At 38.3% G+C, this 24,729-nt stretch overlaps 1 protein-coding gene and 1 pseudogene across 2 annotated transcripts; both read left to right on the forward strand.

The window, feature by feature from the left end:
* Positions 1-393: 393 nt before the first annotated feature.
* On the forward strand, positions 394-7,827 carry LOC147499265 (scopoletin 8-hydroxylase-like; annotated as a pseudogene). Its single transcript, XR_015195767.1, has 3 exons — positions 394-916; positions 6,979-7,324; positions 7,470-7,827. The product of XR_015195767.1 is annotated as a scopoletin 8-hydroxylase-like (transcript).
* Positions 7,828-16,654: 8,827 nt separating this feature from the next.
* LOC147499266 (sugar transporter ERD6-like 7) lies at positions 16,655-23,791 on the forward strand. Its single transcript, XM_086561097.1, has 18 exons — positions 16,655-17,036; positions 17,120-17,182; positions 17,801-17,890; positions 18,000-18,058; positions 20,302-20,367; positions 20,543-20,608; positions 20,699-20,774; positions 20,876-20,940; positions 21,030-21,122; positions 21,213-21,293; positions 21,912-21,996; positions 22,311-22,354; positions 22,435-22,497; positions 22,582-22,641; positions 22,725-22,778; positions 22,864-22,923; positions 23,022-23,136; positions 23,461-23,791. Exons 5-18 carry the CDS (start codon positions 20,347-20,349, stop codon positions 23,577-23,579), a joined length of 1,002 nt encoding a protein of 333 aa, XP_086417223.1. The 5' UTR covers positions 16,655-17,036; positions 17,120-17,182; positions 17,801-17,890; positions 18,000-18,058; positions 20,302-20,346; the 3' UTR covers positions 23,580-23,791.
* The last annotated feature ends 938 nt before the right edge of the window (positions 23,792-24,729 follow it).

Consider the following 24,729-nt stretch of genomic DNA (forward strand, 5'->3'; position numbering starts at 1 on the left):
AGTATGAGGAGCAAAACTTAGGTTGAAGTTAAATTGACCCTGTCAATTAACGGAATTGGGGCCAAAAAGGGATAAACAAACTTACAAGAGCCAAATGCTAATTTCATATAAAATGGGGCAAAAGCTAATAAACCCAATTATTTACCTCTGTCAGTAAATTTAAAATGCCTTTGGGAGTATTTTTATGAGAGAAATATTTGTTTTGGACGAAGACGTTTGACCAATTTTTTATTTGTATTCCAACGTGTTTTCTGTAGATTCCTTTCGATGGTGACTTTTTTAGTGGAACTATTGATACGACTTTTTGTACGTAATTCGCTTGGAGCTCTTGGAGGAAAGAACTCTGGGAAAAAAAAAAAAAATCACTCAACATTCTACAGGAGTTAGATTAGATATTAGTTCACAAGACAAACGAAAACTCAATGGCACTGCCTATAGAGCTGTTCGACTTTGTAGTCAAAAAAGGAAATGGCGTGAAAGGCATGATCGATTCGGGACTATCAGAGGTCCCAGATCGATTTATTCAACCTGAACATGAGCGAATCAACAAGAAAAATATGGACTCGCATGTCGTGTCACTCTGACTGATCGATCTTTCTGAACTTGACGGCGCCAAACATGATCAAGTGGTGGAGACACTTGTGAAGTCCGCTGAAACTCTTGGATTCTTTCAAGTGGTGAACCATGGTTTGTCTATCCAATTACTTGAGGAGCTCAAGGATGCTGCGCATCAGTTCTTCAACCAACCTCCAGATAAGAAGTCAGTGTATCTGAATGGGGTAAGCCCAAGTCCATTGGTCAAATATGGCACAAGCTTTTTGCCAGAGAAAGAGAAAGTACTGCAGTGGAGGGACTATGTTAGCATGATTTATACCAGTGATGATGATGCTCTTAAACACTGGCCAGACCAGTGCAAGTAAGCTTTATTAAGAAGCACATCCTTTTTATGAGTTAATAATTATATATAATTTTAGATTGGTTTATTAGTCTAACTATTAACTATATTAAAGGAAAAAATGATTTTCTGGGCATAGCCAAAATTCAATACAATGGGCAACAAATTTTCTAAATTTTCTTTCAACACTTTGGCCAATGTGGTTTCCAATTTTAACAATTTGGGATTACGTATGTTGCCGTTCAAATTAGGTAATAGAATGAAAATTTTCTATTTTCTTAAATATATATCATTATACTTTATTTACAAAATGTTTTTAAGTCAATGTTATTAGACTCGGCAAGGGGATCGGGTTACTAGGTTGAATCGCACAAATAAATAGATATACATTAGTAGATTGTTCTGTGAATATTAACGTTGTTCTTGTTGGGGAAAACAATATCAATCGATCCCCTCTAAGATAGCTTGAATGAACATTCTATACTGCAATCGAAAAATCTAAACTTTCACTACAACCAATTTAGCAAGTCCAATTCTTTAAGCAATTAACAACTATCACAAACAAGTAATAATAATGCAAAGAAAGTAAAACATACCACAACACAAGATATAATGTGGTTCAACCAATGATACCTAATCCACAAGAGCAAATCCTTTATAAGATTGGGAATAAAGATTACAATCACTCTTCACAAGTCTCTCCAACATTTACAAGATCTCTTCTACAAATCTCTCTCCTTATAAGCTTTATCTCTTTTAGAGGGTTTTCTCTCAATTTTGGTCGCTCTCAAAATTGGTTTTTCTCACTTACGTGTTATACTAACATATGAAAATATTTATAGACTCCCAAGTTCCAATTTTGTTTCCTAAAAAAATTAGAACCCCAAGTCCAATAGGCAACTCCAATTGGTTTCCAAAACGAAACTAGTTTCCAATACTTCACGAGGTAAGGGACTGAACAATCTCCCCCTCCCGAACCATGAGGGATAATACTTCCACGCATTCCCAAATCAGTGGGAGGAGTGTGCCACCAATCCGGCGGTAGCACAACAAGCATCGAACTTGCCTTTGGGCAAAACCTTGGTCATCATATCCGACCCATTCTTGTCTGTATGGATCTTCTCTATGCACAATTGCTTCTCTTCGAGAACTTCTCTAATCCAATGATAACGCACATGTATGTGTTTAGATCTAGAATGAAAACTTGGATTCTTGTTCAACTGGATGGTGCTCTGACTGTCACACAGAACTACAAATTGTTTCTGCTTTAGCCCTAGTTCATTGAAGAACCTCTTCATCCATATCATCTCTTTATAACACTCAGTGGCTGCAATATACTCGGCTTCTGTAGTGCAGAGGGCAACACATTTTTGTAACTTCGATTGCCAAGAAACTGATCCCCCTGCAAATGTAAACAGATAACCGGAAGTAGACTTCATCGAGTCAACATCACCTGCCATGTCTGCATCTGTGTAGCCTTCAAGCAAGATTTTACTCCCACCAAAATACAAACATGCCTTGGAAGTGCCCTTGAGATATCTCAATATCCACTTAACACCTTCCCAATGCTCTTTATCCAGATTTGACAGAATTCGGCTTACAACACCAACAACGAAAGCAATACCCGGTTTTATACACACCATTGCATACATTAAGCTGCTTATTGCGGATGCATAAGAAATCTTTTCCATTTCATTCTGCTCATGCTCACCCTTTGGACACATACTTTTGGTCAAATGAATCGCCACCAAGGACAACCGACGGCATCGTTTTATCCATGTTGAATCTCTTCAACACCTTTTCAATGTAGTTTTCTTGTTAAAGCCACAACTTCCCACTCTTTCTGTCACGAGTGATCCGCATCCCAAGTATCTGCTTTGCTTAACCCAAATTCTTCATCTCAAAGGACTTACTCAAGTCTTTCTTTAGCTTGGATATCTTATTGATGTTCTGGCCAACTATCAATATATCATCCACATACAACAAGAGCACTATGAAATCCCCATCTAGAAATTTCTGAACAAACACACAATGGTCAGAAGCGAACTTTATGTAGCCATGCTTCACCATAAATGAATCAAACTTTATGTACCACTATCTCGGTGTGCCTGCTTCAACCCATACAAGCTCTTTTTCAGCTTGCATACCAGGTGCTCTTTGCCTTTGACCTCAAACCCCTCTGACTGGTCCATATAGACATCTTTTTCAAGATCTTCATGAAGAAAAGCTGTCTTGACATCTAGTTGCTCAACCTCTAGGTTCATTCTTACGGTCAGACCCAGTACAACCCTAATAGAAGTCATCTTAACTACAGAAGAGAAAATTTTATCAAAGCCAATACCTTTCCCTTGATTGAATCTCTTCACAACAAGGTGAGCTCTATGCCGTGGATGTGGATTATTCTCCTCATGCTTGACTTTGAAGATCCACTTATTTTTTAGAACTTTTCTTCTTTTCGGTTTTTCAACTAAGTCATAAGTGTGATTCTTATGCAAATAATCCATTTCATCGTGCATGGGCTTCAACCACTTCTCATTATCTGTACCTTCAAGAGCCTCTTGATAGTACATAGGTTATCCACCATCAGATAGTAAAACATACGTATGTGGTGGATACCTGGTGGAAGCTTGTCTCTCTCTGTCGGATCTCCTTACCCTATCTTCTTATGGCTTAGGAGGATGCACTTCTGCTTGCTCAGGTGGTGGTTCATGCACTTCATCTGTATCTTCTACATCAATAGGTTCTATCCCATCATAAGCAATAGGATCATCATCATGAGCTTCAAACCCCATGGTTCTCTCTGATTCTCAATGCCTTCTTAGACGTTCCACGCCAGAACTTCTAGATTTAAGTCAACAAGATCATTTGTGAAAGCTTCTAGCTTTCACCATTCTCAAAGTCCGCTATGGTTTGGTCTTCTAAAACACAACATCTCGACTTCGGATTACCTTCTTGTTGATCGGATCATAAAGTTTGTAGCCAAACTTCTCATCTTCATAACCCGGAAAAATGCACTTCTTGGCTTGTCATCAAACTTGGATCGCTTCATCCTGGGAATATGAACAAATGCCCCGCACCCAAATACCTCAAGTATCCATAATCAACATTTACGCTTGACCATACTTTCTCTAGATAATCACTATTCGAGAGGCTTCAAAGGTGATAGGTTGATCACATGTACGGTTTGCACATTGCTTTTACGCCGATAACTCCTTGATAACTTAGAGTGAGACAACATGCATCTCATTCTTTTTCTGCAGAATGGTCCGGTTTATCCTCTCGACTAGACCATTGTGGTTGCAGCCAGTATTGGAAACGGTTTGCTCATGATTTAATCCCATGACTCTTGCAATACTCTTCAAACGGCCTATTGTACTCACCCCCATTATCTGAGCGAATACACTTCAAATGCTTCCCTGTCTCTCTTTCCACCATGCTATAGAAAGTCTTGAACACACTGAGAACCTCATCTTTGGTCTTAAGACTATATGCCTATATCTTTCTTGACGCATCATCAATGAAAGTCAAGAAGTACAAAACTCCCCTGTGGGACATCACTTTCATAGGACCACATAAATCTATGTGTACTAGCTTAAGGACATTCTCATTTCTATGAGAAGAGAATCTTTAGAAAGACACCTTGTGTTGCTTTCCAACCAAATAATGAGTGCATCTATTTAAATACGTACCTTTTATGTTTGGCAAGGCCTTTTGCTTGGCAAGAACTTCTATGCCTTTTTCTTCCATATGACACAATCTCTTATGCCATAGTTTGGAGGAAGCTTCTTCTTCAGGTTGCAAGATTCAACTCTGCTTTTTACACAAACTATAGCCTCAGATCTTGTAAAGCGAGCAAGTTTTCTTTCCTTTTGGCTACTTCAATGGAACCTCCTTTCGGTTTTCATACCCCATTACCAAACGAGTTTTAAAAGTCATCATCATTTAACTTCCCAGCGGAAATTAGGCTTAGCCGGATGTCAGGGACATGTCTTACATCCTTGAGTGTCAAGGTGTAGCCAACATTGGTTTTTATATGAACATCCCCAATGCCTATTATCTTTGAGACGCCACTGTTACCTATCTTTACCTCACCAAATTCACCACAGCTGTAGGTAGTGAAGAATCCTCTGTGCGGGGTGAGGTGATAGGATGCTCCTGTATTTATCACCCACTCTGTATCCTAACTTGAGGTGCTAACACAGCACTCATTACAATCTGACACAATTCCCACTAGACCATCGTCTACTAGTGCGGTAGTATCTCGGCCCGTGCTTTTGTTCCTCTTTACCATGTCTTCATGTACACAGTTATTCTTCTCATCTCTCTTCAGTATTCTACACTCATACCTGAAGTGACCCTTGGTGGCACAATAGTAACATTGTCTATCTGTCTTAGGAGTTCTAGCTTTACCCCTAGATTTGCTTCTGTCATCATCTTTAGAATGAGATGGTTTTCTGCTCTTACCTCTTCCCCACTTCTCTGTGACAAGGATCTCTGAGTGAGAGGAGCTGCTTCATGAACCCCTTCTTGTTTCCTTATTCAACAATGCCCCGGTAGCCATCTCTATAGTAATTATTCCATCCTTAGCGGCTCCGCCAAAAGAAACTGCTAAAGTTTCCCAATTGTCGGGTAAAGAGTTTAATAGTAACAAAGCCTCAACTTCGTCACCCATATCAATCTTTGTCAACTGCAACTGATTGATGGTATTTTGTACTTCATTAAGATGCTCAGACATTGAGGAACCTTTTTTGTACCTCGTGTTAGCAAACTTTTTAATGATAAGTACCTTGTTTCCAGCTGACTTCCTCTCATAGAGGTCTTCGAGTTTCTTCCACAAGAAAAAAGCGGTAGTCTCTTGGGATACATGGTGGAAGACACTGTCATCAATCCACTGTCGAATGTACTCAATTGTTTTTCTATTAAGCTTGCTCCATTCAGCCACCGCTATTGCATCTGGTTTTACTCCTCCATTCTCAATGAGTTGTGCCAAGTCCTTGCAATAGAGAAAGTCTTCCATCCTGGTTTTCCAAATAGTGTAGTTATCTCTATTCAGACTAGTCATGTGAGTGTTTACAGAATGGTTCATCTCAACAAGCTATTTTAACTCAAACCTCCTCTCAGGAATTTTATCAAACACCTTTCGAGCAAGATTTGGATAACTATCTTTGTGATTAATCTAACCACGGCTATGATACCACTTGTTGGGGGAAAATGATACCTATCGATCCCCTCTAAGATAGCTTGAATGAACACTCTATATTCTAATCGAAAAATCTAAACTTTCACTACAACCAATTTAGCAAGCCCAACTCTCTAAGCAATCAACAACTATCACAAATAAGTAATAATAATGCAAAGAAAGTAAAATATACCACAACACAAGATGTAACGTGGTTCGGCCAATGATACCTAATCCACAAGAGCAAATCCTTTATAAGATTGGGAAGGAAGATTATAATCACTCCTCATAAGTCTCTCCAACACTTACTAGATCTCTCTTCTACAAATCTCTTTTCTTACAAGCTTTATCTCTTTGCAAGGGCTTTCTCTCAATTTTGGTTGCTCTTAAAATTGGTTTTCTCTCACTTCTATGTTATACTAACATATGAGAGTATTTATAGACTCAAGTTCCAATTTGGTTTCCTAAAAGAATTAGAACCCCAAGTCTAATAGGCAACTCCAATTGGTTTCCAAAACGAAACCGGTTTCAATACTTCACGAGGTGAGGGACCTAACAGTTCTTTCTCCAATGGTTAGTGGGTGTAGTATTATTTTCTCAAGATTCATAGGTTCTCCCACCAAACAACACTAATCTCTACCATAGTACAAAATATCGTGATATAACATAATATATCGCTATATATATCGAGATTTCAACAAAAGATATATAAAAAACAATGTTGCCCATTATGTGAATTTTTCCATATTTGGATGCCCATAAATTCATCTTTTCCAACTATCAATATGTTGGACCACACATCTATTTGTCAATATCTTATCTCATCTTAAGTATATTGAAACTACAAATATTTGTCAATATCTTATCTCATCTTAAGTATACTGAAACTACAAATATTGTGCAGGGGGGTGGCTCTTAAGTACCTACATGCATCAACCAAGATAGCAAAAACGATATTGGAAGTTTTAATGAAGGGTCTTGGAGTGACAATGGATACCTCAATGGCTGATGCATACATGGGGCTAAGGTTGGTGAATATGAACTTTTATCCAACTTGCCCTGCCCCAGAGTTAACAATTGGTGCTACTAGACACTCAGATATAGGCACACTAACTGTATTACTACAAGATGGTGTTGGTGGTTTATCTATCAAAGTAGAAGATAACGGAAATACTGGGAAGAAGGGAGAGTGGATAGAAATCCCACCTATTGATGGCGCATTAGTTATCAACATTGGTGATACATTGCAGGTGGGAATGATAATATCACAACCTAGGCGGTCCTCAATATTTAGTGCATGTGGACAATGGATTTGCTTTCAAAGGGTTTTGATATGTGTATTAATTTATGTACATAGACTTGATCTAATTTACGTTATTAAGTCTTGTCTTGCAGATACTAAGCAATGGAAGATACAAGAGTGCAGAACACCGAGTTCGAACAACGAGTACACATTCAAGAGTATCCATACCATTGTTCCTGGGACCAAGACCAGAGGTGAAAATAGGACCACTTCCCGAAGCAGTTGACAAGGACGGAGGGACCGAGTACAAAGAATGCTTGTTTGGGGAGTACAAGAACAATTTCTATGGGGAATTTCACTATGGCAAGAAGTATCCGGACTTTGCAAAGATCACTCAACCTTGAGGCTTGCTGGGCTTTGTACCTAGCAATGGAATAAGGTCCCCTTTGTGTTTGTTCAGAGTCTTCCATTATGTACAGTTATGATCCTCTGTATTTGGATCTTGTACTACCATCTTCTTCGTTCTAGCATAATAACAAGGGTTAACTAGTATTACCCCCACTAGATGACCCAATTAGGACCCCTAGATGGGAAATTAGGGTCTTCCCCCTAAACACACGGTCAACTTGGATTGACTGTTAACTTTCAAGTCAAGCAATTGAAAATGACATAAATGGCCCTCATTGTTTTCAAGAAGAAATGTTTAATTTTACTTAGGTGGGGGCAGTTGTCTCATTTTCAGTTATTTGACTTAAAAATTAACAATCAAACCAAGTTGACCGTGTGTTTAAGGGTGGGAGACCCTAATTTCCCATCTAGTGGAGGGGGGAATCCTAATTGGGTCATCTAGTGGGGTGATGGTGGTAATACTAGTTAACCCTAATAGCAACCCTATATGTAATAAAGTTTTCTTATAAATAAGCATCTCCTCAGTGCTTTCTGATCAAGATTATAAGAACAAGGTCAATTTAGAATATTTGTTGAGGGGGAAAAAATATAATTACATAATCTATCTAGATGATACTAACAACAAACTCATAGGATCATTTGGTGCAAAATTTTTTGCTAAGGGGTGTAGATGCGTGCAACATATTTTTTTGCACACAAGTAAGATTAGTTTTATTAAATGATCTAGAGGAAAAGTGTTACAATTATTAATGGACATGACAATTACAACCAAGTATTTCTTTCTCAAACGTATAGTAAGTCATGAAAGCTCCAAATTAACTCTCGTTCATTAAAGGTGGCTCCTCTTTTAGTTGCACCATTAGCATCAAATTTGGTTTCCTGCCATGTGTGAGTAAAGTTCCCAATCTTGCCCACCACTAACAGAGATGAGTAATGAAAAATCTTTATCTCTACATTATATGATAGCCGACTTTCCAGAACCCCCGATAAACACTCAAAACCGTAATACTTTCCCATGTAGAGACATAACATTTTGGTTAATTATGTGTTTAATAATCATTAGTGGGGCACCATTAGTGGGGCGATTGGGTCTTGAGATAGCTTAAGCTATTTCAATGTTTCAATACTCCTCCATTTTGTTGCTTTTAGTTAAAAACAAGTTTTTCCAAACAAACTTATCCTCTTCATCTTCATACTACCTTCCTTTTTAGGTAAATTCCTCCTCCGCTAACGGTGAGAGTTCTCGAAGGTCGGTGTTCCTCCAATGCTTTTGGGTCAAATCCTCCATCGATAACAAATGTGAGTTCTAAAAGCTTGGATTCGGAATTGCTTCTCCACTCTCTCTTTTCCCAGGTTCCAAAGCCTTTCAGGTTAAATTCCACACTGATACACAGTGCGTGTTTTGAAAAGGTTTACATCCATGGACCTTTACGAATTCGAGAAGCCCAATTAGATGTTGACAGACACACTGCCACAACATAATCTGTCAACCCACACCAAGAATGGCGCTGACGCAGCTCAAGCAGAAACTCTGAGAGTTTCATACGCGGATGCCGCAAAACATCAACTTCGGCAACCGGTGGAATTCTAGGAACTCCCAATCCCCGAAAATATGGGAGAATACCCAGCAATCACTATCCCAGAGAAAGCTTACGAAAAGGGTTTGTTGTTTTGCAAACACTTTTTGGTGGGAAGAATTGATTAGCAAAAAGTGTTGCTGGAGAGAGTTAGAGCCATTGCCTCACAAATTTGGAAACCAACAAGAGAATGGCTTATTACTCCCATTGGAAAAGGTTTTCTTTTTCTCCGCTTTTCGAATGCAGATGATCTAAACAGAGTCTGGGCGAAAGGATCATAGGACTATGATAAAATGCCTATGAGAATAAGCCAATGGACTACAAACTTCAATCTCGACAGCCAAAAGCAATCTCATGGCTTGGTTTGGATTAGATTGCCTGGCCTCGGTCAAGAATATTGGGAGCCAGAGGCACTGATGTCCATTGCTCGGGGAGTGGGGTACCCTATGCAAATCGATGAGAAAACCCTCAATAGAGAGTATGGATACTATGCCAACATTTTGGTTGACATGGACCTCTCCGAACTGATTTTGAATCAAATCTATGTCAGGACGAAGTATACCAACTTCTAGCAAACAGTCGAGGTGGGCAAACTACCAAAAATATGCACACATTGCAAAATTGTGGAACATTTGGTAACAGAATGTAGGAGGCTTAGAAATGATATGCAACATAACAAAGACAAGGGAAACAAGGATAAAGAGGTTGTAGTGGATGCCACTCCCCCCTTGGAAGTGATAGGAGAAAAACAATGCAGAAGACACGGAAAGAAAAAGAACACAAGAGAGTCCAGTAAGCAAGGGGAGTCCTTGTGGAGGGCGAAAAACTCTAACAAGCCCAAAGAAGTTCAGACACATAATCGGTTTGAGGGGCTTGAAGTGGACGAGATACACACTATTGAGGATAATGACCAACTTGTGGCTGTTCATGAGGACCAGGAACACATTCCAGCATAGAAATCTCCTGAGTTTACCACGGGGAAAGTAGCGGCGTTTTCCACTACAGAGAATTTTTCTTCAATAGGTGCGCTTGAAGATATCATTGCAGCAAAATTTTCTGCAGAGGGTGTGACTGAGCATATCACAGCAGTGAATATTTCTCCAGAGGGTGCTTCTGAGAAACTCTCTTTAGATGGCGCGAATGAGAATACTCCTACAGAGGGTGTGGATGCGCATACAAAAGTAGCGAATGATCAGTTGGTTGGCAGAATTGAGAATTTAGTAGTGGAACATGAGATAAACCCCCAAGCAGCAGGCGAGGTGGCTGATATGGGATTGTCTGAGACCGAGGCCTCTCTGGAAGAGCTCTTTGTGGCAAGAGGGATTGCAACTCTAGCAAAAAATGGGACTAAGGTTACTGCGGCAGCAACACCGTTTTTATCTAAAGTCGCGGGGATTCCGGCTTCGCTACTTCAAAAAGAACTTCCAACTAACATAGTGCCCAATTTTTGATCAAATCTTGAAGAGGCTGTCGGTTTACAAGTATTGAATACTCCTCCTATAGGTGAGATTTTCGCTTCCCCTCTGGCACATGGGCATTCCCCCAACATAGTGTCTAACTTTACCCATGAAGAGACTGTTGAGGCAAATTCTTTTACAGAGGATCCGGTTGTCAAATGGGGAGAAGATTTGGACCAAAAAGCTACTAACTTAACATCTCCTCCTGATAAGAGCATTACAGTCGATGGTTCGAATAGTCGAGGATTAGACTCCTATTCATCTACATTGACAGGACATGATGAGCCAACCATTCATTCCTCTGGAGATGGAAACATGTCCAAATTAATAAATAAGGCTAATTCTCTACTGAGATCGGTCAACTGGGCTGATTTTGCGGATGATGAGAATGAAGAGGTTGGTGAAGAACCATAGTAGACCATAGCAAAGAAAAAGCATAAGCCGCAATGGATGTTACAGGAGTACTTTCCTCCATCTACAAGGGAGAGGAAAAATAACTCAACATAATCAATGACGAATGTCCTATTTTGGAACATTCATGGAATGAGAAGAACATCTCCTAAGTTATACTTAGAAAAAAGCATACAGAAGTACAAGCCAGACATGATTGGTTTGGCGGAACCTGTTATAGCTCCCACTGTTACTCCTTCATGGCTGACTAACAAGAGCTACAATAATATTTTTGCTCATAACCACTCAGATAGCAAAACAGGCAATATCTGGGGTTTTTTGGAAGAACGACTTGGCGGTGAATGTGGTTGCCATTAATGACCAGTATATCACTATGAATATGAATCAGCATTTCATATCTTTTGTCCATGCCAAATGTTTCTACATACAAAGAAGAGCCTTATATGAAGAACTTGGGGTTATTGGTGCACTAAACACTTCTTGGATCGCAATTGGAGACTTCGACTCCATTACCACAAGAACTGAGAAAAAAAGTGGAAGGTACCTGAACCAAAGAGCAATGAATGAGTTTGTGGATTTCATAAACAATAATTCTATTTTGGACACGACCACTCTGGGTCATAGCTTCTCCTGGTGTAATAGGCAAATAGGGAAGAAGCGGATTTTGGCGAAGATAGACAGAGTACTCGTTAGTAATAGCTGGCTGCTGGCGAATCCTAACTGGAGATGTAAGATATTCTAACAACATTTAATAGCAAACGAAGATAAAATCTTTCTCCAAATGTTGGATGAGCATAATATAATCTTCCAATTTTTCTTCCACTTTTCCTTCTTGTCCATATTTTTTCATCCTTGTGCCAAACCTATTTAATTGGAAATTCGACATACGTGAGTTCCCTAGCATCTTCATATAAAGAGTTTGTATACATCCACTCTGTAAATATAGTTTTCTCGACATTTGGCCTTGTGACTACATCAACTGTGTGGTCTTTATCATGGAAGATAACCATATGTTCACCTTCTAAATGGTAGGAAAGTCTCTCTACAGCCGGTTCACAGAACTGAATTGGGAAATTAAATATTCGCCAACATGCTTTGTGAGCAGATACATATCTACAATCAAGATAAGTTTTGATTTCATCCACTTCTTGAATGGTAGATTGTTTCGCTGGTTTGACATTAGACAAATTCTCTTCAACCACAACTGTAGCCCTATCACTGCCTTTGTTTATGTACTTGAATAAATATTTCACCCCCGGTTGCAGATTTCTACATTGATATGAGCATCAAACTTTATGACCAAGTCTCTATTATAGGGCACTACGAAACCGTTGTTCAACTGAATCCCACTCTTTGTAGTTGTTCTTAAATCGTCTTTTCTTTTATACGCAACAAAACCGGCATCATCAAAAGAAGTTTCATTGCAAAATTTCTTTGGAAAATGCTTAGTACATTTTCCTTTTACCGTGCAAGGTGCATCACTCTTCAATAATCCACATGGCCCATGCATCATGAACTGAACAACATGTTCATATCCTACTGGATCAGTTATCTTATCAGGTAGTTCTGCTGAAATTATTTTATCAACATCGGCAATGGTAGTTGGTTTATCATCACGATGAAGAAACAATAGGATGTGCCATCACGATGAAGAAACAATAGGATGTGCGCAAGCGGCAATCCCCTCTTCTGAAATTCTACTGTGTATACCGCTGCAGGGAGGGGGAAATTATACATTTAATATAGTATGGTACCTTAAAAAGTGCGAGTGTAGAAAAAAGATATATATAAGAGAATCTATGATATACTTAAGAAGAACCGACCAAAGCTGACCTCGCTTTTAAGTCTTTCATAAGTGCATCCAGTTTCATCTTGTAAACGCGCGCAACAACATCTGGCTTATCCTCTGCCTTCTGTCCGTCTATACGTTTCAACCCCTCTTTTATTTCACGCCAATTTGGATTGCAGGTAAACGTAATAAAAAGATCTGGTGTGCCCGCCCACCTACAAATGGCAATGGCATCCTGATAATTCTATATCTTATATCGTGGACCACCTGTAAATGTTGAAGGCAAGGCAATTCTCTTCCCAACAAAAGCAGTTGTAGTGTCTCCTGCAACAACTGCATCCATTAGTCCACTGTATAGCTCTGCTCTGACTTTGGATTGATTATCTCTATACCAAAATAAGCGATCTTCTTCAATGCAAGCATAAGCATCTACAACATACTGTTGAAACAAACGACCTCCACGAATCAATGTCTGACCTTCTTCAAACCCTCAATGAATCCTATATGCATAGAATTCTCTCATCTTCGACCCTTTGACGCTTGGTAGTCCTTCTTCCACCAGTGTCACGATAAGGGATTTTGACTATAAACCCATCCTCCCCATAAGGAAACAGTAATGGATATTGCATAGCCATAAAACTTGGATACAAAACACTTATTCTTTTTAATCCGGTATCCTTTCTATCAACAATAATATCCCGTCCGTCGTTGTGTTCCAAACCGTTGCCCACCATAATAGCGGCAACCTCGGGGCGAAGTTGCAGTTATATTGCCTTGCATCCCTACTACGACTTCCAATAATCCACAGCCTAACATCTAAAAAATGACATTGTTGAAACCTGTCTCGTGCCATTCTAAAAGTTCGTGCAAGATGATTATTGTCATTTAATACCTTTATAAGACCTTTAACAATTTCAGGATCCAAGTTGCCCTCCCTGTCATCTTTTCTGAGTGAATTCAACCTGTTTTGTACCTCATTATGCATATCATGGATGTATAACTGTGCGAACTTGGGTTTATATCCTTCGCTTGGTAGTAAAGTACCAAGCCTATGATAATTATGACCTTTAAGCCGAAAGGCATAGGGTCCCGGGCCTTTATTTATCTTCCTATCAACCTCCCCACCCATTGATGTAAAAGCAAACATCATATTTTAAGCGCAAATATTCCTCTTGAATTCCTGCGTACTTCTCCCCCCGCCATATTCTAAAAGTTGACCCAAAAAGTGAGGTGGGTCTTTTAGTAAAGGTAACTAGAATTTTCCCGCTTGGCAACAAATCGAAAAAGATAGACAAGGTGGACGTTTCGACTTCTGGTTCCTTTCTTCATACCAGGCAAATGCTCCACAATGATGGCAGATTTGATCCATTGGTCCCAAATAATGCGTTTCCAACAGATGGCATATAATGAAAGTAAAAATTAAAGTCATATCTATGTTACCTATACATAACTCCATAACTAAAGAAAGAACATAACCCATTCATCATAACTGTGCCTCTTTCACTAATATGTGAACATCCATTAGACTGTTCATGGCGCAAGGTCACATTAACTTCATCATTTGCAACAGTGCAACCATGTGTCTGGCTTGTGGTTGTTGTAGTTGTGCCATCCTCACGAACAACAGTACGTGAATGCGAACAAACCTTAGGCGTAGAACGTTTAGAAATCGGTCGGGACCTTTTATTTAAATGTCGATTACATAGACACTCAATATTCCGCTTGTTGTATCTCTGCTGAAGAATCCTTCGACGAAGGAATCTCGACTTTCTCGCCTCCTCCCTGGTAACAATATTCATTCATTTGTGCCTGAACAAAATTAATATTAATAAATAAGGATATATCACAAATAATCGTAAGCTTTGGGTGATAGAATGACTGAACACACTTTTTTTTTTATAGAGTCTGTGTATGGATGTAAATGAAAATTAAGGGGAAGGAAAAAATAACATATTAGAAATCAGTGAGGGATCGAGTAGTTTCTACTCAAGTGTTGCAACGCTCGGGGAAGGAAATAGAGAGAGTGAGTGAAGCGGATGCGCTTTGCAGTTTTAATATAATGTTTTGCGAGGGAAGAAAACAGAGAGTGAGCAAAACGGTACGATTTAATAGAGAGTGAGTGAAATGGTACACTTTGCGGCTATTACTAAAAAAAATTTGCGAATTTCTCTCTTAATGTTTGTTAAGATGACGTGGCGCTATGAGAACACGGTAATTAAATGACAGCCCTTTAGTAGTGTTAATAGATTTGATAAGGACTAAGGAGGACTACTTTATTAAAATATTAGTATGTTGTATTTCTATGAACCTGCATGTTATATGAGCTCCACTTATACGAATTCTAAAAAAACTCCACTATGAAAAACAATGAAGCTGATTGTTAGTAGAGACAGTCTCCTCATAATATAAATCATTTTTAGAAAAAATTAGTAAATTTGAAGATGTCTTGATGTATCAATATAGTACTGTTGTGGCCTACTAAAAAAAATATATAGTATTGTTGTGTGTTCAAGTACAAACAAAAATATTGTTGCGTGTTTAAGTATTTTTGTTGTAAAACTAAAGTATGCTTGTGCCGTACGGAACAAATCGACTTCGCACTGCCTTCTGCGTTATCTTAAAAACCGGAGATTAGCACAATTAGAGGAGATGTAATCTGATGTTTGAGAGAGTGACAAAATTAAGTTTCAAAGCAACGTAGCGACGAGGGAAAAGTAAAAGGTGAAAATAGGAGAGAAGATCTTATGGGGTCACCTTTTTCTTTTTTCTTTTTTTTTTTGAGAAAGTTGAATACTTGAATACGACCCAAGAGATATCAGATTAGCCACGTTATAACAACAAGAGAGAATTGGAACCATAGGATGAGGGCCTGTCAGACCCCACACATCTCTATTTCACTTGGTTGGAATGTCGAATTAGTCCGACCATCTTTGATTTTTCTTCTTGTTAGTTGTGGTCCTACACTCCTACTACCCGCCGTACCACCTTGATAAATCATCCAGACGAAACAGACGCAAAATTGTGGACGGCAATACTTGCATGCTGCATTATACTGCAGTGAATTAGTGCTATATAGCTAATCTTACTAACATTACTGAATTAGTGAACAATTTACTAGATCAACTTTGTTATGTATGTCAAGTTTGTTCACCAACATCTTTTCGATCTCTCCCGGGTTTAAGGCTTTACGAAACAAATCCCACCCAAGGTAACATAATGCACATGTATGTAATAATAATCCATCAATAAAGAATTGAAACACCAGGCAAAATCAACTACGTACTCTATATAAATGACAAGACATCTATGCCGTAATCTTAAGCACATGCTAATCTTTCAAGCATCAACTTGTGATTACTCGTCAAAAAAAAACTTGTGATTAGAACAAATCATGTGCTAATTATATCATCCATATCCTCATACAGTCATACACACGAATTTTTTTCGAGATTCCACGACATAAATTTAGTCTTATCTGAATCATTTTTCTTAGATTAATATGGAAAAATCATAGTCCTGCTTAGAAAAAACATAGTAACATACGATATGATTTGATTCTGATTCCTAATGAACATGTGTTTACATAAAAAGGACAAAGATTCAAAAGAAATCCATGTGGAATTCATACTTTATAAGGACAAAATTAGTAAAATACCATTATTCTCACGTGCACAAATGACTGGTTGGCTCATTCTGTTGTAATGATTCCACAGTGACACGTACTATTTTCTCTCAAAAACACAACAATATAAAACAGGAAGAACGTAAAATGAGCCATCTCTTTCTTCCTGTCTTCGCATGCAGAAGTCCTTGATTCATTTCTGATATATCATATCACATATCTTCTTGTGCAAATTTTACATACGAAGCAATAAGTACATAGTCATGGCTGCCGATAAAGATGTTGAACAAGGTGACAACAGGTTAGAAGCAGAAATAAGAGAACCACTTATTCAAGAAAGAAAGATTGAACCACATGAAGAAGATGGGATTGAAGAAGAAAGTAAAGGAAGTGACTGGATGGTTTACTTGAGTACTTTTGTTGTTGTGTGGGGGTCTTTTGCATTTGGATCCTGTGTATGTTATCAGTCTCAGTTATAAGTTTGCATCTGTTGTTGTTATATTGTTTTTCTGTGAGCTGAGTTTCATAAGTTTTGTAGGCTGGTTATTCGTCGCCTACTCAAGCTGCAATCAGGGGTGATCTCAATCTTTCTTTAGGAGAGGTCAGTATCTTTCACTTGATAATGTAAAGTTTTTATGACTACTGATTGTGGTAATGGAATTCAGATATCTTTTTTGTGTCTTTATTAAATATGTGGTAGCACTGGCCTAGTTTTGTAATTGTAACAGAACTAGGTGAATTCGATCTGATTATGGAAAATATGCTCCGAAGGTCTGAATTCCGAGTATAAGGAACAAGCGAAAGTTTCTAGTGGGAATAATCTGGTTTAGTCAGACTTCGAAATGGAGGACAGAATTTGTCGATCATATTAATTAAAGTGAAATATGGACTACAATAAGTCCTGGTCTAGAGTCACTACTCAGCTGAAATTAGGCGAACTTGGTGTAGATTGAATACAATAAATGGTTATAAGGATTAAACAGAATGGATATAATCTAACCATGTATAATGGGAAATTGCAAACGAGCATATGCCTTAACAGGGAAATAGCATTAGTTAAAACCAAGAAATAGGATTCCTGTTTCTGACCCCAGAGTGGTAATAAGGCAATACTTATGATGATTTAGGAATGACAGCACCAGAATTTTTTTTGGTGAAAGCACATGTTATAAAACGCATTAAACTTTTCTCAATTTATTTATGTTTTCTTGTTTTGCAGTATTCAGTGTTTGGTTCCCTATTGCCAATTGGTGCAATGATTGGTGCAATCACAAGCGGACCTATAGCTGATTTCGTTGGTCGGAAAGGGGTAAGAAAAAAAATAGATCTAATGTATTCAAGTTCCTCATCACTAGCGTAGATGGAAATTTTGTGTTTATGAGATAATTATTCCTTTGTTTTTGTTGGAATGGAAGCAGGCATTGAGAACGGCATTTACTTTTGCGTTGCAGGATGGCTTTCCATATACTTTGCAAAGGTTAGCTGAACTTCTTCTTTAATGACTTCTTTAGTACATTACAAAATAATGCTATATTATGTTTAACATTATATTAGTTTTTGGAGTCGGTTACCTAAATATTTGAGTTTAAGGATTAGGCCTTAGATTAGAAGAGGGGGGCATCTGATTATGAACGCCATTATCTGGTTTGCTGTTAGTGTGAGTAGCATTTTGATGATAACGGAACCATCATGTATCTTGGCGAGGAAAAGAGTAGTGAAAAAAGAAGTGCAGCCATGGGAAGAGAGAAAAAAAAAGACAATTGGTGAAGCTGAAGCGATTTCAGTTTCTGGATATAGTTTGGAATATGGGGTTTGTGATGCTGGCAGTTCTAGGTTTGAAGATATCTATGATCAGAAGTGGGGAAAAAGTCTTTTCTGTTCCTTTGATGTCGTGGACCTTCGTGTCTGCTTTCCATTTCGTTTTTCATCTATTTACGAGTGACCCACCCACGGGAAGAAAATGGTAGTAGCATGACTTGTAACCAGGAAGATATGAGCGACGCCTGTGGTGATTATCTCCGTGGGTTTCAACAGGCTGTGGAGCAAACAAGAAGTGTTGCCAAACATCTGGCATCTGCAAAACACGATGTTGTTGCTCAGTAGGTGGATAATTGGATTGTACTGGGCACGCTGGCAGCCCAGACTTAACTCATGGATCACCTCAACTTTACTGGCTTTGTATTGTTCGTCTGGCATATGGCGTCTTCTTTGTCGTTTCTTCTGCTGTTGCCGGGCTTGCCGTTTGCTGTTGTCTTCCATTTTATTTTGCAATTGATATTATATTTAAGGATGTGAGTGTGTTGCCTCCTAATAAAGGATGAGTAAGTACTGAAGTTATTGGTGGTGAGCAAGCCATGGATTCTATTAAGCGAGAGGAAAGTGGGAATGTTGCTGGGACTAGTGCTGATAAACAGAAGATTGAGGAGAATGGAGTACCTGTCAAAGCACTTCTGCCTTTGGCACAGTGGAATGTGTAACCGGTCTGCTGTCCCATTCAACTACATTTGATCCTGTAATCCATAGCCTCAACTGACAAGGAGAAGGTTGAAATTGATGGTTTTTTCTTTGTCCAAAAGAATCTTGCACTATACAACCAGCTTTCTGAGATACATGGATCGGATCATTGGTTTCTGATTCTTTTTTGGGAGACTGAGTTGTGAAGGCTAGCTAGGTGAAGAGGTTGATGCAGACAGTGGTGGAGATCATCCTGTCAAGAGGTAGGGTACTAGGGTGTCTGATCATTGTTGGAAGAAATGGGAGCAGTCTTTGGTGTCTGCTGAAAATGTGAAGTTCAATGTTGGCTGGTTGAATTGAGTGCTCCTCTGATTAGAGTGAAGGCCCAGTATGATGCATATGTGCATTCACTCCATGCAGAACTTGATGCAGCTGAAGCAGCTCGGGATGCAGCTGTGGAGGCAGCTAAGGCAGCTGTGGCAGCTTTGGATGCATCCCATAGTCATCTGATTATGGCTCAGATTGCACTGGATGAGACTGAAGGAAAAGTGAAAGTAGTGCAGGGTGAAGTGACCAATCTGGGTGGAGTACCTTTGGCAGATTCTTTATTGTTTCTTCAAGTGTGGTGTCTCAACTCTTAAGTTGGCTGTTGTATAGTTAAGCATCACGAAAGCAAAGAACGTGTAGTTTGGAGTCATTTAGATAGACGTAGCACAGGTCATAGGGGAGGTTACAAGCTGTTAGTAATTCCTCGAACATATATGCCTATACATCTTTTGTCATCAGCACGGAGTGCAAAAATCTATTCAAAAAAGAAAATAAAAACTCAATGGTATAAAGATGTTTCCAGGATTGTTTTGTATCTTGGCAGAGAGACCCATTAGGAATCACACCATGGTGATCATTTCCTGTAGCCACTAAGATAGCCTTGAAAATGGAAAAATCTGTAGAAGGACTGGACATCTTCACCTGGTAGGAGTTGAATCCGAGACCTCTCAAAAACCAGTGACTCTGATACCATGTTAAATTGCCAATTTCTCTATAAGCTCGAACAATTTCAAACTTATGTGAAGGGTGAATTCTATTAATATATTAGAGGCTCATATATGTCAACACCTCTCTCAATTTGCAAACCCTGATATTAGCATTTAAAAAGGAAGGTCATTTGGCAAGCTTGTAACTCGATATCTGCATTTACTTTTAAGCAAGTTCTGTCATCTCCTCACATATGTCCTGACATATCTCCATGTTCTTACTCTTACAAAGGGAACCCTAGCACTCGACATTGGAAGACTTGCTACCGGATACGGAATGGGAGTCTTTTCTTATGTGGTAAGCTCTATATTTTTTTCAATTGATTGGTTCAGTTCAAATTTATTATTCGCCCAATGTAACTGCTTCAAGTAACATTAGAAAAGAATGAACTGATTGAGCAACACCACCAACCTCAAAACTTTGTGATACTTACATATCTCCAGATCACTCAAAAACTCTTCAACATAAACAGGTACCTGTGTTCATTGCTGAAATAGCACCTAAAAATCTTCGAGGAGGCCTGACGACGCTCAATCAGGTTTATATTACATAAATGAATGTATAATCACGCTTTATTGGCAGGAAAAAGTATATGATGACATGTACATGCCTATTACCTCTTCTACAGCTCATGATATGCTCAGGAGTGTCTTTGTCATTTATAATAGGGACGGTTCTACAATGGAGGACTCTGGCTCTAATTGGTGAGATAGCAAAATGTAGCTAACATCATACTTGTGAAACAAGTTATCTTGAAAAGTTTCTGTATATAGCAGCAATACTAAATAGTGGAGTCTGCTTGCAGGATTGATCCCATGCATTATTCTGCTTGTTGGTCTATTTTTCATTCCAGAATCTCCAAGATGGCTGGTACGAAGTAAATGTCTGGATGAGATTTTTTATTTTATAAGATACGGGAAATGATGAGAATGACAAAATGTCATTTACTGAGTTTGTAGGCAAAAATTGGACGTTCGAAGGAGTTTGAAGTGGCACTACAGAAGCTCCGTGGAAAGGATGCTGATATTACTGTGGAAGCAGCTGAAATCCAAGTTCTTCTCAACTCTACTGGGTTATTTTAAGAATATAAGAATCTTAGAAGACAAGTTTGAAGTTGTTCTAACTAACATGTTGATTGGCAGGATTATATAGATACACTTGAACGCCTCCCAAAATCTGGAATGCTGGATTTGTTTCAAAGGAGATACTTGCGTTCAGTAATGGTAAGTATCCGTCTTGTCTGACAAAGTATGTTTCACTTGTTATCATTTAAAGTGCTGAGGTTTTACACAGTACGTAAATCACCATCAATATCAACACTAAAGCCTTCTCAAAACTCTTTGATTCGACACGTGTTCCTCCATTGAGGTCGATGTGCTATTCTGAATACATTTATTTGTTTCAATTGTGTGTCTTCCTGTCTGCTCCCAATACCTCAATGCTGTCGTTTTTTCATATCCTGTTACTCCTTAGTGCTTCATAGCCGGACTGGCTGATGAAGCGCAGCATATTAGTTTCTCTTATATTCATCAGCCAAATACAGAAATACTAAACCAGAAGCGTATATTCACTGTTATATCATGGACGGTACCAAACACAATCTGCAACTTTTGTAAAAACAGGACAATGAGCTAAAAAAATCTACTTAGCTTCCATCGACTTCGCTACAAGTCTACAACTTGTATTTACCGATTGTGACTCTAATAGACTTGCACTCCTATATATTCTATATATTACTAGAACTCTTGGACTTCAAAACAGCAAGCCAGATTCCTAATACTCCATTATCATTTCTTATTATGATTTAGTTTTTAAATTTGAAAGTACTCTTTGATGATCAGATTGGAGTTGGATTGATGGTTTGCCAACAATTTGGAGGAATAAATGGAATCTGTTTCTATACGAGCGAAATTTTTGCTTCTGCAGGTAAGTATATAGTTATATACCTCCTGAACTTTGTTATTAGTAGATCCCTTACTTCATGAGAATAATCAAACCTGTTTTGAAAACCCCTGTTTTGCTGCTGACCTGTTCCAGTAATTTCAAAGCAGATATTCAGACATAATGCCCATTACTGCACGGTTTTATCAATCCTTTATAAATTCCATCGCTAGAGGCTAAAACCAGTAGACATGTTTTCCAAACAATTGCTTTAAGTTTTATTATTAAGATAACCAACTTACCAAGCACCTGAGTTTTATTTGAAATAGTTTACTGTACATGCTTATTCCTTTTCACAGGGTTTCCTTCAAATATTGGAGCGATAACCTATGCCTGTCTTCAGGTACTTTTACTCTTCCTTGAAATATCCATTATCATTCTTTATCTTCAAAGTTGCTAATGCATTATAATACTGCTTTACAGGTCGTAGTAACTGCAATTGGTGCAAGTTTAATCGATAGAGCTGGAAGACGAGTCCTTCTTTTGGTACGTGGTAGTAATAGCCTCTAGCTCAGAACTTTAAAATATCACTCTTTGATGAATATAAGGCCTGATGTTTTGCACTTGTAGACTTCTGGAACAGGGTTGGTCGTTGGCTGTTTGATAGCTGCTCTTTCATTCTATTTGAAGGTGCTGGTGCTAAAGTTATTTATGTTTTTAAATTTTTTGCCTTTGAGATCCCTAATATAATGCATCTTAATTATGTGCAACAGAGCCATGAGTTATCACTTGAAGCAGTCCCTGCTCTTGCCGTGACTGGCATACTGGTAATCGAACTATACTATTTCTAGATAAGCTCGTTTCCACTAGTCAACTTAATAGTACACTCAAAACCTTCTCTGAACTCATCAGGTCTACATAGGTTCATTCTCAATAGGAATGGGAGCAGTTCCTTGGGTTGTAATGTCTGAGGTAACTATAATTTTTTATAACATGTTGTTCTCATATATCAGATCTCTACCAATGTAATGTTCAACCAGATCTATGACCTCTACTGTTAATTGTTCCAGATATTCCCAATAAATGTTAAGGGAGCTGCTGGAAGTCTAGCAACATTAGTCAACTGGTTTGGATCATGGCTCTGTTCCTTTACTTTCAACTATCTCATGAGCTGGAGTTCTTATGGTAATGAGTTTATATCCTATATCCTCTCTTCATCTAAAAATCAGTATGTATCAGTGTGAATTTATTCAGTTAATAACATAGAAAAAAGCTAACAAGCATCGTTCTTGCACTAACACTGACACCCTTTTATATTTAAAAGAAATTTTAGTGAAAATTAAATAACTAAAGATAGCTAGTAGTATCTGAGCTTAGATATGTTGTAGCAAAATAAATTTTTACTAGAAACTACAGTTAGTTTGAAAGATATTGTTATGACTTGTGATTATTTCAATGTCAGTTAACTACAAGATTAACTGGACTTACAATCAATTTTGCGGTCTTCAGGTACCTTCATCATTTACGCTGTAGTTAATGCCCTGGCAATAGTATTCATCGCTATTTTAGTACCTGAAACAAAAGGACGAACTCTGGAACAAATTCAGGCTGCAATTAACAAATCATAATGGATACCAAATTACCAAGAGGAAAAGAGCATCAACGATTTCCAAGAACATGTGTCATTCCAAAGTAGATAGCATTACCATTGTTTTTGTGCTCCAAAGGGTAAATTCCGATTAAGCATTGCAAGAGTGATTGTAAAACTTCATTCTGAAGAATCAGATGTAGCAACATTACAATGTGATATGTAGTTCAATGAAGTGCAGAATGCTTGTTAGGACATTGCATTGTGGTTCAACAATAAAATTAAAAAAACAAAACAACAAGCAAAACATTTAACTCTGGTCCAACAAAAAATTTAAGAATCCGTATTGAATTGACCACAAGTTAGATAAGCTATCGATGTCCACTTCCCTCTCAAAGCTGTCTAACTTAACATGTTTCTTTGTCCAGGTCTGACTATTTGACAGTTAAATTTCTCAAAGGTTGTTTGCTGGTATTGATAAACCAGGACCACGACTCCTCAAGTGTCTAAAAGCAAGTTGATGTTTCAAGTTTTGCAAACATCATGAATTACTGGTGCTAACCGCAATGGAAATGTAACTATGATTAACGCGAAAGGCTTTGAGAGATTGAAAGCCAAAGCCCAAGGACAACATATATGACAGATGCGTTAGGGAGTTCAATCTCTATTATGCGGTAGTACTGTAGTATAGTAGTCTGTTTCATCTTTGTATCCACTTTCTAGTACAATGATTACCAAGAGCAACATGGATATTGCATTGAAAGGCAACATCCATATTTCTGATGCATCCAAAATCTGGAGCAGAACTTTATATTTACTTATTTAACACTTTGGTAGGAAACAAAATATGAGGCCATACAGACTTTAATTTAGTCACAATGTCCTAAATTTGAATGAAAAATTGATAATAAAATATCAAAGTTCACACAGCAGATTCTAACAGCAGTAGTACAGGAAAGTACCGAAACTACATAATTCAGCAGCTTGAAGTTGTCCACGTTAAAATTGAGGCACGTCACTGATCAGCATACCTAGCAGCTTGATTCAATGTAGGTGGGGCTTCACTCTTTATAAGTTGGTGACATTCAGATTTCTATACTGCCTCTGGTGAATAACTGAAAAGGGAAAATTGTGAAAAGAAAAGAAAAAGTTAATTGTCCGGAGCAGTAAGTCCACGATTGTTGTAATGA

Source organism: Coptis chinensis, chromosome 5 (genome assembly GCF_015680905.1).
Source record: "Coptis chinensis isolate HL-2020 chromosome 5, ASM1568090v1, whole genome shotgun sequence".
Taxonomy (NCBI): Eukaryota; Viridiplantae; Streptophyta; class Magnoliopsida; order Ranunculales; family Ranunculaceae; genus Coptis; species Coptis chinensis.

Bases quoted from the DNA above. Each gene is read 5' to 3' on its own strand.
- LOC147499266 (XM_086561097.1), top strand. From the start codon at position 20,347: ATGGGAGTCTTTTCTTATGTG. The intron at 21,123-21,212 runs GTTCTTCTCAAC...GTTGATTGGCAG, and splicing joins TGGAAGCAGCTGAAATCCAA to GATTATATAGATACACTTGA. The intron at 22,924-23,021 runs GTAACTATAATT...TAATTGTTCCAG, and splicing joins CTTGGGTTGTAATGTCTGAG to ATATTCCCAATAAATGTTAA.